Raw genomic sequence first — 16,657 nt, 5'->3', positions numbered from 1 at the left:
TTTTTGTGTGCAGCTGTCTATTTATTCACTTATTTATTTATTTTTCACAGTTGGGCACTTAGCACAGTTTTATACATATTTTTCAAACGGCATATGCTGACTGCCATGTTTGAAACCCTCTAATTGTATACTTCTGACTACTGTTATGATGAATGAGGCTCTCCCCTTTTCTAATTGGGTTAGATTGTACACAACTCAGGCACAGAAAACATCCATTTCTTTTTCTCTTCAAAAAAGGTTTTCTTAACCTCTTGTTTACTTGTCCTGAGATCAGTGTACCAAAATATATTGTAGTGTTCCATTTCTGCAATAAACTTTTAAGGGTGCCTGCTGGAAAAAATAGCATATGGCGGGGCAACATGGAGACCCTACAAAACTTTTATATGTTAAATGCTTACAACATGGATATGCAATTTATTATGTGTACAGGAGGAAAATCAGTTTCCTTTTCACACACTACAGTTTACATTGAGGGTGGTAAGATTAAGGCTGGGTTCACGCCGCAGCCCGGAGCGGCTCACAGCAGGGTCCGGTGCTTCCCCATTCACCGTTTCAGGTCCAAGTCCAATTTCAGCCCAAATTGTTGTCTGAATTAAGACCTGAAATGGACCAGAAGATGCACAAGACCCCTGTGCAATTCGCTTCGCAGCCGCTCCAGAAATGTGTGAACCGACGAGAGAATCGGCCACAATCTTGTGACGTGCGAATTGGATGTGTGGAGACCACATACAATTCACAATAGTGTGAACCCAGCACTGGCCAAATCATTTGGGGGGGGGGGGGGGGGGGGTTATGGTTCGGGGTTGTTTTTCAGGGGTTGGGCTTGGCCCCTTAATTCCAGTAAAGAGAACTCTTAAGGCGCCAGCATACCAAGACATTTTGGACAATTTCATGCTCCCAACTTTGTGGGAACAGCTCCTTCCTGTTTCAACATGAGTGCGCACCAGCGCACAAATCAAGGTGCATAAAGATATGGATAAGCGAGTTTAGGGTACAGGAACTTCACTGGGCTGAACAGAGTCCTGACCTCAACCCGATAGAACACCTTTTCGATTAATTAGAGCCGGAGACTACGAGCCAGGCCTTCTTGTCCACATCAGTGCCTGACCTCACAAATGTGCTCCTGGAAGAATGGTCAAACATTCCCATAGACACACTCCTAAACCTTGCAGACAGCCTTCCTAGAAGAGTTGAAGCTGTAAAGGGTGGGCCAATTCATTATTGAACCCTACGGACTAAGACTGGGATACCATTAACCCCTTGCTTCAAAGTCACATACCTGTACATCATGTTGCTGAAGTGGTTGAACCGGGTAATTCCCGCAGTTGCAGGCATTACTCCAGTACCATTTTTTTTAGAGCCGACAGTCTGCTTTCTTGTAGTAACAACAATGTGGCTAAGCAGCCGCTCAGCTGTTATTACAGGCAGCAGGAGGGGACGTCCCCCGCCCTCCAGGAGACCCGAGCAAGCAGCCGGCAACCCCACCAGCTGGCCAAAGACCTGAACAAATCCGTTGTCTGCTTTAATTGTGTCTCCGATGTAGTACCTCAGAAGCAACGTCACTTCCAGTTTACTCGGCAGCCAATGGCTCCAGTTTAAAAAAAAATCCAAAGGATTCAAAAATGCAGATCTTGGCATTTTAAATACTTTGAAGTGCAGAGGAGTTTGGGGTATTTTAGACCCCCGATCCCTCCATAAAGAGTACCTGTCACTGCCTATTACTGTCACAAGTGATGTTTACATTCCTTGTGACAGCAATAAATGTGATCAGAATTTAGTTTTTTTAAAGGGACAATGTAAAAAAAAACACATATGTAAGTTGCACCCACAAATGTAAACGGTGTTAAAATCACACATGTGAGGTATCACCACGATCGTTAGAGTGAGAGCAATAATTCTAGCACAAGACCTAATTTTTAAACTCTAAATAGGTAACCATTAAATTTCTTTTAAATTGTCGCCTAAGGAGATTTTTAAGTACCGTAATTTGTCACCATTCCACAAGCGTTTGCAATTTAAAGCATGACATGTTAGGTATCTTTTTACTTGGCGTAACATCGTTTTTTACATTATACAAAAAAATTGGGCTAACTGTACAGTTTCGTTTTTTTTAATTTTTATTAATTGAAGTGTATTTTTTCCCCATACATTGGTTTTGAAAGTCTGCTGCGGAAATACAGTGTGACATAAAATATTGCAACGACTGCCATTTTATTCTCTAGGGTCTCTGCTAAAAAATATATATAATGTTATGGGGTCTAAGTAATTTTGCAGCACAAACTTATAGGAAAGGACTGCATAACCCAGCAGAAAACAAATCCGTTACATCGTTACATTAAATTGGAAACAGTTTTAAGCAAGCAAACAACCCTTTACAAAGTCAAACAGATACATACACTTAGCATCAAATGCTATTTTCCTAATAGCCAGAACCAGAAATTGAAGAATTTCACATTCATTACCCTGACATAAAACAGTTAATGCATTTAACTTTTAATCATATACCGTTAAATATGCTCTATACTGTATATAGCAATGGAGATTTTTTTTTAGTGGACATTCCTAATGTGTTGCTGCCACCAAGTGATCTTTGCTGGCATTGCAACACAGAAATGGTATATTTTAAATCATGTTATTGATACACAGGGTGATCATAAAGCAGTTTTACATTTCTAGAACTTTCTTTGTATACATGATAAATTCAGCTTGTGCAAATGGTAAGTGAAATCATGTATTTACGGCAAAGTTTCCATAAATGTGTTGTTGGTTTTGTTAATTTTCATCATATCTGTGGCCAATGCAAATAAATCAAGGTACAATTCTGAAACTCATGTTGCAGTTGATATCTGTAATACCTTAAATCTTATTAATTATCCTATTCAACAGACAGAGTTAAGAGCATGTTTTGCTGTTTAAACAGTAGTCTTGATATTGTTTATCAATTAAGGCCGGGTTCACACTGGTACGACAAACGCTCCGACATTGGGAGCTCATGTCACATGATGTGCGAAAACCAATGTTTCCCTATGGAAGCCTTCTTAACTTGTCCGACACGAGTCGGTCCAACTTTGAAAATGCTCCCTGTACTACTTTGGTCTGACTTTGATCCTACTTCAGCCCATTCAATATTATTAAAGTCGGATCGCCATCTTGCATGATCCAACTTTGGCATGCGACTTGTGCTCTGTTGATCTTGAGGGGGAAATCCATGCCAAATTTAAAAAAAAGAACCGGCATGGTTTCCCCCTCTAAGAACATACCAGGCCCTTGGGTCTGGTATGGAGTTTAAGGGGAGCCCCCTATGCTGAAAAAACGGCATGGGGGTCCCCCTAAAATCCATACCAGACCCTTATCCGAGCACGCAGCCTGGCTGGTCAGAAAAAGGGGTGGGGACGAGCGAGGGAGTGCCCCCCCGAACCATACAAGGCCACATGCCCTCAACATGGTTGGTGGGTGCTATGGGGCAGGGGGGTCGCACTGCGGCGCCCCCACCCCAAAGCACCTTGTCCCTATATTGATGAGGACAAGAGCAAAGTCAGATCCAAAGTAGGACAAGTGTCCTGTCACACCAGTGTGAACCCAGCCTTAGAAAGAAATCAAATGGACGCAATCAGGTGAACGTGGTAACTGCAAATAGTCCACTTCTTTTTCTACACCTGAAAATGTTTATTGAGGAACTGTCTGTAATTGAAAGAAAAATAGCAAAGCACATTATCTTGCTAAAACATTGTATGACCTGTAGGCCCTAATCATGTTAATTGAAATAAAGAACAACAAATAAGTTGGTTGTTATTGAGCATACAGTTGTGCCACATCCAATGTTAGCCCTTGTACACACGGTCGGAGATTCCGACGGAATGTGTCCTATCGGATCGTTTTGTCGGATAATCCAACTGTGTGTGGTCTCCATCAGACTGTTTCCATCAAAGTATCAACAGACCAAGTTTTCCAACTTGTCCGTAAAAACATACTCTGATCATGTGTAGCCTACTCCGACAGACAAAGTGCCACGCTTGCTCAGATCAAATTCCTAGACCAAAGCTATTGGCTACTAGCCTGAATGTAGTCCTGTCGTAATGAAATAACGTCATCACGTTATGTACAATTGGATTCTCCGACAACTTTGTCCGACCGTGTGTATGCAACAGTTTCGGACAAAATCCAACGGATTTGGTTGTCAGAATGTCCGACCGTGTGTACAAGGGCTTACAGAAAATGAAACAAAATCCCCTGGTGGTGGACTTTTAAGGCACAAAGCTTGTAGAGGAAGAATTATCTAATATGAAAAATATTTTTTTGGTATGAACAATACAAAACATGTATAAAAAGCACATAAAAGCATGAAATAAGTCAATAAATGCAAAGTTTTAAATAATAACTGGATTTTTAATTCCTTAGAAAGTAAAAGCCTTCATAGGTAAATACAGCATAAGATATCATTTTTAGTTTATATTCAAATGTTGAAAAATATCTAAATTTTAAAAATATGTTTTGCCAAAAAGATACCTGCAGAAAGTGCTTGAAAATTGCTTGACTGCACAGGGGGGGGTATTTTTTATTGTAGAAAGACCACAGTCACCACGACTAAAGATAAAATAATAATGTATAAATGTAGAGTTGTAAAAAAAAAAAAAAAAGAATTAAAGTTTTTTTGCAAAGTGATTCCTAAATGACCAAATGTTAAAAAACCAATTAAAACAAAATAAAATTTAAAAAAAGCAGACAAAATGGTAGCTGTCCATATGGAACAAAAAAACGGAGAACCCATAGCCTACCGAGTACAGTGTGGGTAAATACAAACAAAGTGAAAAGCACCAAAAAAGTACCTGATGAAACTTGTGACTGCTCACTCCAGCATCCAGCCCAGGACTGACCTGGATGCCAGAGAGAGTGGTCATATAATGCAAAAGTCCCCCCCCCCCCTCCACCATTTCAATCAGCCACAATCAGCAACAGCATTTACAGAAAATTACAGTGGCTGCAGATTGAAAAGGAAAGGTAATTTTTAATAACATTCAATTACAATTTGATTAGTGTCACATTTATATGCGCTATATTATTATTTTTTTTTATTTGCTATTTTTTTGTCCCCACGAAAGTGAAGTTACCCTTTAAAGAAATACTGAAGCTGATGGAAGGTTGACAGTGCTGGATCCTGTAGGACAGACTGCAAGACACTGAGGCTGTGCAACAGTACTTAACCACTTCAGCCCTGGAAGGATTTACCGTATATACTCGAGTATAAGCCGAGATTTTCAGCCTCTTTTTTGAGGCTGAAAGTGCCCCCCTCGGCTTATACTCGAGTCATCACCGTCTGCCTGCCCGATCAGCGTGTCGAGCAGACAGACGGCGGCCATTCTACTTCAAAAGCCGCGCCTCCGTCTGTGATAGGCAGAACACTCAATTTCCCAGCAGTCAGTGGTCCGCCTATCACGGACATCCGCTCATCCTCATACTACGGACGAGGATGAGAGGATGTCCGTGATAGGCGGAACACAGACTGCTGGGAAATTGAGTGTTCCGCCTATCACAGACGGAGGCGCGGCTTTTGAACAGTGGAATGGCCGCCGAGGCGCCGACGAAGAGCGGCGATCCTGGCATGGCAGAAGGACGGAGGCTCGGGACGGAGGCTCGGGACGGAGGCTCGGGACACAGGTAGGCTGGACACACACACAAGGCTGCACGGACACACACACACACAAGGCTGCACGGACACACACACAAGGCTGCACGGACACACACACAAGGCTGCACGGACACACACACAAGGCTGCACGGACACACACACAAGGCTGCACGGACACACACACAAGGCTGCACGGACACACACACAGGGATGGATGGACACACACACAGGGATGGATGGACACACACACAGGGATGGATGGATGGACACACACAGGGATGGATGGATGGACACACACACAGGGATGGATGGATGGACACACACACAGGGATGGATGGATGGACACACACACAGGGATGGATGGATGGACACACACACATGGATGGATGGATGGACACACACACAGGGATGGATGGACACACACACACACAGGGATGGATGGACACACACACAGGGATGGATGGACACACACACAGGGATGGATGGATGGACACACACACAGGGATGGATGTATGGACACACACAGGGATGGATGGACACACAGGGATGGATGGACACACAGGGATGGATGGACACACAGGGATGGACGGACACACAGGGATGGACGGACACACAGGGATGGACGGACACACAGGGATGGACAGGCATGTCTCACCCTCGGCTTATACACGAGTCAATAAGTTTCCCAGTTTTTTTGGGGTAAATTGGGGGCCTCGGCTTATATTCGGGTCGGCCTATACTCGAGTATATACGGTACCCCCTTCCTGACCAGAGCACTTTTTGCGATATGGCACTGCGTTGCTTTAACTGACAATTACGCAGTCATGGGACATGGCACCCAAACAAAATTTACGTCCTTTTTTTCCCACAAATAGAGCTTTCTTTATTTTGAAAAAGAAAAGGAATATTTTTTTCCTTTTTGCTATAATAAATATCTCCAACAAATATATAAAAAAAATTATTTCTTTCTCAGTTTAGGCCAATATGTATTCTTCTACATATTTTTGGTAGAAAAAAATCTTAATAAGCATTTCTTGATTGGTTTGCGCAAAAGTTATAGCGTTTACACAATAGGGGATAGATTTATGGCATTTTTATTATAATTTTGTTTTATTAGTAATGGCGGCAATCTGCGATTTTTATCGTGACTGCAACATTATGGTGGACACATCGGACACTTTTGACACCATTTTGGGACCATTGTAATTTATACAGCGATTAGTGCTATAAAAATGCATTGATTACTGTGTAAATGACACTGGCAGGGAGGGGGCAATCAAGAGGTTAAGTGTGTCCTAGGGTGGTGTTCTAACTGTGGGGAGGATGGGCTACCACTGACACAGGGAGCAGTAGATCCCTGCCATGTCACTAGGCAGAACAGGGAAATGCCTTGTTTACAAAGGCATCTCCCCATTCTTCCGCTCCGGACATCGAGTATGCGGGCATGGTCATGGAGTGTCCGGCGGTGTGTGCATGCTCACAATGGCGTAATTTAAAGGGGACGTACCTGTTCACCCATTTGCCCAGCCATACCATTGTGCCAACGTACATTGTCGTGCGCTGGTCAGCTACTGGTTAAACTTGTGTGACTGTGCAGCAGAATCCAAGGCACTTGGCAGCTATGGGACTATATATCTGTAGAATAAACATACTGTGCATGGGAGTTCTGAATTTCCGTTAGTCCTTTTCACACATATGTGTATCAAAAATGGAGTGTCCAGCAATTTCCCATTATCTCCAATGCAAATGTAACAAGAAATGCCAGATTATTGCTGTTCATCTTTTCTCCATAAATAGACAGGCAAAATGTTTCAACCTTCTGGATTTCTTGTATCACTAAGGTTCCTTGCTGTGGTCATTTGCACCAATCAGTGGTAAGATTACAAAATTTCCATGGAACTGAGATTAGACACATCCCCTTTACCTACAACATCCTACAATGAGGGAAAAAAAACTAAAACTGCAGAGGTGATTAAATACCACCAAAAGAAAACTCTACTTGTGGGAAAAAAAAGGACATCAATTTTGTTTGGGTACAGTGTCGCACGACCACGCAATTGTCAGTTAAAGCGACGCAGTGCTGTATCGCAAAAAAATGGCCTGTCAGCATGGGGGGTCAATTCTTCTGGGGCTGAAGTAGATAATGTTTAGGGGTTCTGAGTAAATATAATGATTTTTTCGTGTAGGAGAGGAATGCCAGAATTGGTCCAGTATGAAAGTGCTCAAATCGTTTTAATTGGATATATTTATCAAAATGTATGCTCTTTTTTTTCGTTTATAGCACACAAAAAATAAAAAAACCCAGTTGTGATCAAATACCACCAAAAGAAAGCTTTATTTGTGAGAAAATTATATACATTTCAAATTTTCTTCATTCAAAGTCACAAATAAACCCCCTTCTTCTTTCATGATATCAATTTTGCTTCCGTACAGCATTGCATGACCGCGCAATCGCCAGTTAAAGTAGCCCAGTGCAAAATAGCAAAAAATGGCCTGGTTATGAAGGGGGTAAAATCTTCGACTGATGCTTAAGTGGTTAATTACTTAGATAGATGTCCTCTGACATCCTATTGTATTTCCTCTGACATCCTATTGTTTCTTTGGGAAGGAAAATCTCCCCAATGAAACACAGATGAGTGCCAAAAAAATAAACAAATAAATAGACGGGGGTTTTAACTATCCAGTTTTTTCCGTGAAAAATTTTATTGAGGGTAAAGAAATGACAGCGTATTAGAGAGTATTACAGAAGCAACTGGTATCACATAAATGTAAGCACAACATTTATCAAAACAGAACATAGTATAGGTAGCGTAATTTGAGTGCGGTATAGGATTGAGGTTGTGAGTGAGTAGGGGTATTGAGTTATTACCCTTATGGTCGGGATAGTATGGAACAGTTGGTAGGTAGCTTAGAGTGTATTTATTAACTCACTAGGGGATAGGTGGTGTGAATGAGTGATGTGGTGTAGGCGAGCTTATTTTCGTTATCACCTGAAGCGTCAAAAGTGGGGAAAGTGTGAACGACATGAGTCTTGATAGGACATCAGGCTTCTCATTGAGCATAGTAGAATTCACGGGAAGTGAGAAGGGGAGTTGGGGAAAAAAGGAATGGTATTGGGTATGAGGGGGGATGGTAATGGGGGGGTGGAGGGGGTGCAATGGGTACCATCTCTCTCTCCCTCCGCAGGGATGGGTGTATAGGGGATGAGACCAGATATACAAATTTAGAGATTTGGAGATTCTGCAATCCAGTACTTTAATATATGTTATGTATTCACACAATAACTGTTGTGGACAGAAGAATCCTCTCCCCCTGTCTGACCTTTACATCATTCATGCTACTGGAAGTGGCTGGGAACCCTTGAAGATCTTTAGAGCTTGCCTTTGTAGATTGTGCAAGGCTTCCTTGGCTACTTTCAGACCTGCGGTAGTGTTGAAAGACTTATATATGTGAGCTTTCAAAGGCAATAGCAGAATGATGTGAAAAGCATGGTAATCTTGTAGTTTCCCTAGTTAACAAGTTTTGTCACAGCATGTTTTGGCCATAGCACTGCATTCCCATTAACTCCTTTCTTCCCATCTTCCCTTAAAGAAAAGCAATTTTTTTTTTAATGCACTTTGTGATACAATCAAAAATGAACTTGTTATTAACATTAACACTAGTTGCTTTAAAATAACCACTGGTCAAACTAGAAAAGGCTTTTTTGTTGTTTTCGGTTTGTGGCATGTGGCTTGCATTGTTTTAGTATTTGTTTATATCTATGGATTGCATAGGAAATAAAACGATTTTTGCAAGTTAAAGTTGACACCACGAAAGCCTTGTCTGTTCTGAAATAAGTATTGTATGTATTGTTTTCGTATGATAAGTAATTATAAAATGATTGCAGATAATTGCAGAGATTTTGTAACTTTAGATCCAGCAGAGAGAGCCATTGGGTGCATTGGTGCTTCCACTCTAGATCCAAGGGTTAATCAGATGATTAACAAACATACATTGGAGACACCACTAATCCCATGGTTGGGAGTGTGGCACGATTCTGTCTATCACCTAAATATTTTAAATGTGTTGCTCTCTCCTTTCTCATAAAATGGAAAGCATAATAGAGACCAGAAGCATGTACACTTGATTACCAAAAGTATTGAGACACCCGCCTTTACACGCATATGAACTTTAATGCTATTCTAGACTTGGGCCCCATACACACTATTATGCCGCGTACACACGACCGGACTTTCCGGCAAACTAGGTCTGACGGTGTTCCCGAAGGACTTTTGGCGGAGTTCCGATGGACTTTCCGAATGAACGGACTTGGCCACACATGAACGGACTAAATCCGTTCATAAGTCCGTTCGTTTTGAATGTGGTGATGTAAACGGAACTAAACATGGAAGTTCAATAGCCAGTAGCCAATAGCTTCCCTTGCGTCATATTTGGTCCATTGGACCAGCACAGAGATGAACGGTTTTCGTGATTTTAGTCCGTCGGAATTGAATCCGTCGGATAGATTTCAAACATGTTCTATTTCTAGGTCTGTCTGATTTTCTTTTTTGAAAAACGACCGGACTAGCCCACACATGATCGGATTGTCCGACGGACTAATCCCTTCGCACCTAGTCTGCTGGAAAGTCCGGTCGCACTAAATGGTTTTGGTAAATCCGAAGACCAAAATCTGCAGAAAATCTAATAGTGTGTATGGGGCCTTAGAACAGCTGCAGTCCATTAGATTATTATTATTATTATTATAAAGACACATCAACCTGTGGCTCTGTTATCTTGTTATATTATTCTACAGATTATTCTTAAACAGGCCATACATGGTCGAATTTCTTTTTAAATTCAGAAAGTTTATTTTTTTTGTGATCCGATGATGCCACCATTGATTTTCGAAATTCGGCCGACCAAACCTTCAATTTCACCTCATGTTGCTAGAGAAAAGAATTTTCATGGCCGGGAATCTTCTTTCTCTCCGTAAAATTTTCTTTTCTTGCACATGCGCATATTTTTTCTTATTGTATTTCTCGTACAATTCTCCCATCATTGATTAGAAAATCGTTCGTTTTTCAAAAAATTTACAACATGTCTGATTCCTCAAATTTGATTGCTGCACGAAAATCAGCTGTTGCTGCAGCCCACTAACGGTGTGAAATTCGTAGATATGATTTTCAAACAAATTTTTTTTCTAAATTCAAACCATGTATGGCCGGTGTCCTATCAAATATGGTCCCCCATCGGATAGTACACAGCACACACAGATTCTGAAAATAGCCGACGATGAACGACGCCTGCACCGTGAGTCCAGGTTCTATTCCCACCATCCAAGTGGACATAGAGCTAGAATAAAAAGAGCCGAGCGCAGCGAGGCCGAGCCCCAAGCACGGCGAGCAAAGCTCGCCCGCGAGGGGCCCTTTAATTTTCACAACCCTTTGTCCGCTTGGATGGGGGGCTAACACCTCCACTCAGAGCGCAGGCACCGTTCATCTTCTGAGATTTTCCGAAGCTTCGTCTGCACCGTACTGCGCATGCGCAGTACGGGGCGGACACTATATGATGGCAGGACACTATCTGCCAGAACACCGCCATTCGTTTCATCCATCCAAAGAATGCTTTTCAGAACTGGTCTGGCTTTTTTAGATGTTTTTTGGCAAAGTCTAATCTGGCTTTTATATTCTTTAGGCTTATGAATGGATGGCACCTTATGGTGAACCCTCGGTATTTGGTCTAGTGAATTCTTCACTTGTAGACTTTGACAATGATATTCCCACCTATTGGAGAGTGTTATTCACAACATCCAGACAAGTGAAGAGGTTTTCCTTTAATATAGAGAGGATCCTGCGATCATCCACCACTGTTGTCTTCCCGTGGACGTCCAGTCCTTTTTATGTTGCTGAGCTCACCAGTGCATTCGACTCTCTTCAGAATGTACCAAACTGTTGATTTGGCCACTCCTAATGTTGCTGCTATCTCTGTGATGGATTTTTTTAGTTTTTGAAGCCTTACAATGGCCTGTTTCACTTGCATGGACAGCTCCTCTGAATGCATGATGTAGGTTCACAGCACTAGATTCCAAATGCAAATACCACACTTGGAATCAACTCCAAACCTTTTGCCTGCTTAATTGATGAAGAAATAATGAAGGAGTAGCCCACACCTGCCATGAAACAGCTTTTGATTCAATTGTCCAAATACTTTTGACCTCGTAAAAAAGGGAGGGGGTTGGCTATTCTTAACAGCTATAATTCCTAAACCCTTCCTCCGATTTGGATTTACATACCCACAAATTAAACCTGAGAGTGTGCACTTTCAGCCCATATACATTATATTAATATCCATTATATAACTATAGCTTAAATATGTTTTGGTAAATACCTGAAAAAACTAAAATTGTGGCTCTGTCGAAATATCTATAGAACTAACTGTATTTTAGCAAGGGGGAGGTTTTTAAATGCCACTTAACCACTTGCTGACCAGCCACCATCGTTATACTGCGGCATGATCCCTTGAACCGTCGTAGCTGTACGTTGGCTCCTTTAAGCAGGATAGCAGGCCTGTGTTCCTGTTGCATTGCGGGGATGCCAATGCTCATGGCCGGCGGTCGCGATGGTCGTGGGCTGTCGTGGGCATGAGAGGTAGAACAGGGATGTGCGTGTGTGTAAACACATACCCCTGTTCTGTGAGGAGAGGAGATTGTGAGTTCCTAATAGCTAGGAACTATGAGCTGTTATCTTTTATAGTCAGTCCCCTCCCCCCATAGTTAGAACACATAGTCAGGGAACACAGTTAACCCCGTGATCGCTGTATAATTGTCAATGGTTTCAAAAATGTGTCAAAAGTGTCCGATGTATCCGCCATAATGTCATAGTCCAGATAAAAATCGCAGATCACCGCCAATTCTGGTAAAAAAATAATAATAATAAAAATGCAATAAATCTATCCGCTATTTTGTAAATGCTATAACTTTTGCGCAGGCTTATCAATATACGCTGTGTTTTTAATCACCAGAAATATGTAAAAAAATACATATCGGCCTAAACTGAGGAAAAACATTTCTTTTTCTTAAAAAAAACTGGGGATATTTATTATGGCAAAAAGTACAAAATATTGTGGTTTTTTTTTTCAAAATTGTCGCTCTTTATTTGTTTACAGCACAAAAAAATAAAGACCGCAGAGATGATCAAATGCCACCAAAAGAAAGCTCTATTTGTGGGAAAGAAAGGACGTCAATTTTGTTTAAGTACAGCGTTGCCCGACCACGCAATTTTCAGTTATAGTGACACAGTGCCGAATCGCAAGAAATCGCCTGGTCATTGAGCAGCCAGATCTTCTGGGGGTGAAGTGGTTAAATCAACATTAAAGTGGGAGTAAACCCACTGACTTTTTTTTTTTTTTACATCTGTAAGGCCGCGTACACACGCGGGGACTGTTCGCTCAACTTTGTCCGCTGAACAGTGTTTCGGCGGACAGTCCGCTCGTGTGTGGGCTTTCAGCGGACAGTTTCAGCGGACAGTCTGACGAACAAAGCCCGTGTGTAGGCTTGTTCGTCAAACTAAGTCTCGCGCATGCTCAGAAAGAATTTACACGCCGAAGGTTGCATTGCAGTGTATAGGACGTCGTTTTCTAGTCCCGTCGTACGTGCCGTTCACGTCATCGCGCACGGTTTCAGCGGACTGTTCGTTCGTCGTGTGTGGGTAAGTCCGTCCATGCTAATTTTGAGCGGACTGTCCGCTGAAACTGTTTGACGGACAAAGTTGAGCGAACAGTCCCCGCGTGTGTACGCGGCCTAAGGGAAAAGGCATAATGAGCTAGTATGCACATACTAGGTCATTATGAAATACCTTAGAACGAGGTGTCGGCATCTCACTCAGTCCACGCCAAGGGAGCTGACATGGTCCCTCGGCGTGTCTTCCGGGTATCGTGGCTCCATTGCTGTGCGTGGGAGTTTTCTTCCTGGCAGGGTCTGGCGCCTGCCAAACTTTCAGCCGACAATACCCGGTGCGCATGCGCTGCTGAAGTCAGAGGCTCATTGTGAGGGGAATATCTCCTAAACTGTAATCTTTTTACCTACAGGTAAGCCTTATTATAGGCTTACCTGTAGGTCAAAAGTAAAAAATGTAACTATACAAATGCTTTAACCTTTTCGCTGGTAAAGCCATGTTTGCATTTTTTTGCACACATGTTTAAAAAATCATTTTAGACCTGAAGATTACACAAAACCCCCAAGCATTATATATTTTCTGAAAGCAGACACCCTAGAGAATAAAATAGTGGTAGTTTAAATTTTTTATGTAACATGATATTACCACACATGTCTAGGAAATGCAAAATTTCAGTAAAAAAACACACTTAAGTGAATTTTAGGGCAAACAAAAGAAATATATTACCCACATTTTTGGTAAAATATAAAAGACAAGCCAAACCTTAAAAAATGGAAACAAGCTTCAGTACCCTATATTTTCTAAAGGCAAAGCTCCCTAAAGGTCATCAGTTGAGTGTAACGGAGGATGTCTTGTGCTAGAATTATTGCTCTTACTCTAGTGTGTGTGGCCATATGTAACGTATATTGCAGTCAGCGTTTTCATGCATAGGGGCCCTGATGTGCATTTATTTTCATACCTGCGTATATGGGGAGGTGAGGGGGCCTTAGCATTTTTTGGGGGGGGATGTTATGTGTTTGGGTGTAACCTTATTTTTTTGCAATGAAAAAAATGTTTTTTGTTTCATTTTTTTTTCATCACATAGGGGACAAAGAGTCCCCCATGTGATGATTTTTTGATGACAGGCTCTCTTTAATGGAACATGAAGGTCTACAAGATCCTAAATGTCTCCTCTGGGCTCCACTGGTTGTATTGCATTGCAATAAACTCCTTCCAGGCTATGCTAGCCAGGGAAAGTGACAGGATGATGTCATACATGTTGCTTTGAGGGCCATCAACAAGAAAAGGAAGGAGGACACCATTACTGGCGTGTGTGGAAGTAATCAGGTGGCAGCGCAGCTGCCCCGAATGCTTCTACCTGACAGGCAGAAGTCTGCTTGTCAGTTCTACACACAATCCTGGTGGTTGCAGCCATTGGATTGTGTGTGAAACCCCCCTGCTGTCAGGTCTGTATGACATAAGGACCTGGCAGTGAATGGGCTAAAAACACATACATGCTTTTTAAAGAAAAATCAAGCTTTGGGGATGCCCTAAACCTGCATATTAAATTGTGGAGCAGTACAGTGTACTCTTTAAAAGTAATATTGTTTATTTATAAACAACAGCTAAGGATCTGTCATTTAACGGTGGTAGTACTACTGCTGCTAAATGGCAGATCCCCACTGATCTGTTCCAAACTGCCTGGGTGACATCACTGAATTTTAAGGGCCTTGTGTGTGTGTTTTTTTCTTTTTGGTACTGCCCTCCTTTGTGGATAGGGTCTTATTGGAATAGTACAGACCACCGGGACCAAAGTCCAATCTTCTTTCACCCCTCACGGAATCCTTTGCAATGCACACCCTAAAATTCAAAAATTTCCTGGCACTCAGAGATTTCAACCTTTGGGCAAACGAGCCTAAAGACCCCATCGCGACTGCCTGCATCAATCAACTAGAAGAACTGGGTCTCCAGCAACTGATAAAGACTCCCACGCATGGGTCAGGACACACCCTGGACCTCATTTTCAAACAGAACATTGACGTCAACATACTCGACAACATAACTCTGCCATGGACGGATCACCACGCCAACAAATTCAAAATAGCTACCAACATCACCAACGAAAAACGGAAACCTGTAACAACAACGCACTGGACCAGATCGCATAAAAAATTGTACTCCAAATCCTTCAAATCCACTCTGTCCAACAAGATAACTACAATAACCTTAAACCACTCTACGGAGGAAACACTCAACTCCCTAAACAGGGCATTGCTGCAATCAGCAGACTCAGTAGCACCAAAACGCAGGGCTCTCATCAGGAAGAAAAACTCTGGATGGTTTAATAGCTCCCTCGCCGTACTAAAGCAAGAACGCAGAAGAGCGGAAAGAACATGGAGAAGAAATCCCACTGAGGAAAACCACTTTAACTACAAAGGTCTCACAGAGAATTATCGGAAAGCAATATTCAAAGCCAAAAAGGACCACTTCTCATATACAATCTCAACGGCCGCAAACCAACCACGGGAACTGTTTAAACTGGTTAATCAATCAATGACTCCGGTGTGCCTAGAACCCCCAGAAAGTGAATCCCAGGATTACTGTGACAAACTGTCTGATTTTTTCATCGATAAAGTCAAAACCATCAGGGAAACAATTTGTCAGAAGAAAACATCCAACCTCAGCCAGCAAATACATAAAGAGGATGTCTACACCAACATACCGCAACCGCCTAAATTTTCACTATCCCCAATTACCGTAGACACCGCAAAAAACATCATTAATAAACTGTGTGACAGTACCTCACCTATTGACATCATCTCCACAAAACTACTGAAAGAATGCTCCGACATCGTGGCTCCAACCATAACCCACCTCATAAACCGATCATTCCACGAAGGGATTGTTCCCAGCATCCTCAAACAAGGCATTGTCAAACCTCTACTCAAGAAACCAAACCTGGACCCTCAGGATCCAAACAACCGTAGGCCAATTTCAAGCCTCAACATCATTTCTAAGATCATGGAGAAAGCTGTAGTACATCAGCTACAACTTCACGAATCAAAGACAGAGCTTCTTATCTTACACCCAAATCATAAGCCCGCAACCAAAACCTCCTGGTCTCCACCAACCGTCTTTGGGCAAACTATCTCCCCAAAGACCAAAGCAAAGAGTCTCGGGGTTATTTTAGATGCACAAATTTCAATGGATGCGCAAATAGGATCTGTAGTCAGTGGATCTCACCATCTGCTGCGCATGCTTCGCAGACTCATCCCTTTTATCCCAAAGAATGACAAAGCAGTGGTAGTTGGTACAATCATTAATTCACGACTGGACTACGCAAACTCGCTTTACATAGGATTACCACAATATCAACTTGTGCGATTACAACTGATCCAAA

At 42.1% G+C, this 16,657-nt stretch overlaps 1 protein-coding gene across 1 annotated transcript in view; it reads left to right on the top strand.

Moving 5' to 3' along the window:
* The first annotated feature begins 10,897 nt into the window (after positions 1 to 10,897).
* Positions 10,898 to 16,657, top strand: part of LOC143998074 (1,25-dihydroxyvitamin D(3) 24-hydroxylase, mitochondrial-like) — an 89,157-nt gene continuing 83,397 nt past the window's right edge. Inside the window, exons 1-2 of the mRNA XM_077493833.1 lie at positions 10,898 to 10,915; positions 11,300 to 11,545. Of these exons, the coding sequence (XP_077349959.1) occupies positions 10,898 to 10,915; positions 11,300 to 11,545 (264 nt within the window). The remainder of the gene's footprint in view (positions 10,916 to 11,299; positions 11,546 to 16,657) is intronic.

Source organism: Lithobates pipiens, unplaced genomic scaffold (assembly GCF_037356315.1).
Source record: "Lithobates pipiens isolate NorthernLeopardFrog02 unplaced genomic scaffold, aLitPip1_a1.2 Scaffold_19, whole genome shotgun sequence".
Classification (NCBI taxonomy): domain Eukaryota; kingdom Metazoa; phylum Chordata; class Amphibia; order Anura; family Ranidae; genus Lithobates; species Lithobates pipiens.
Note: the sequence above shows the minus strand (reverse complement) of the source record. Positions and strands in the feature narration are given on the sequence as shown.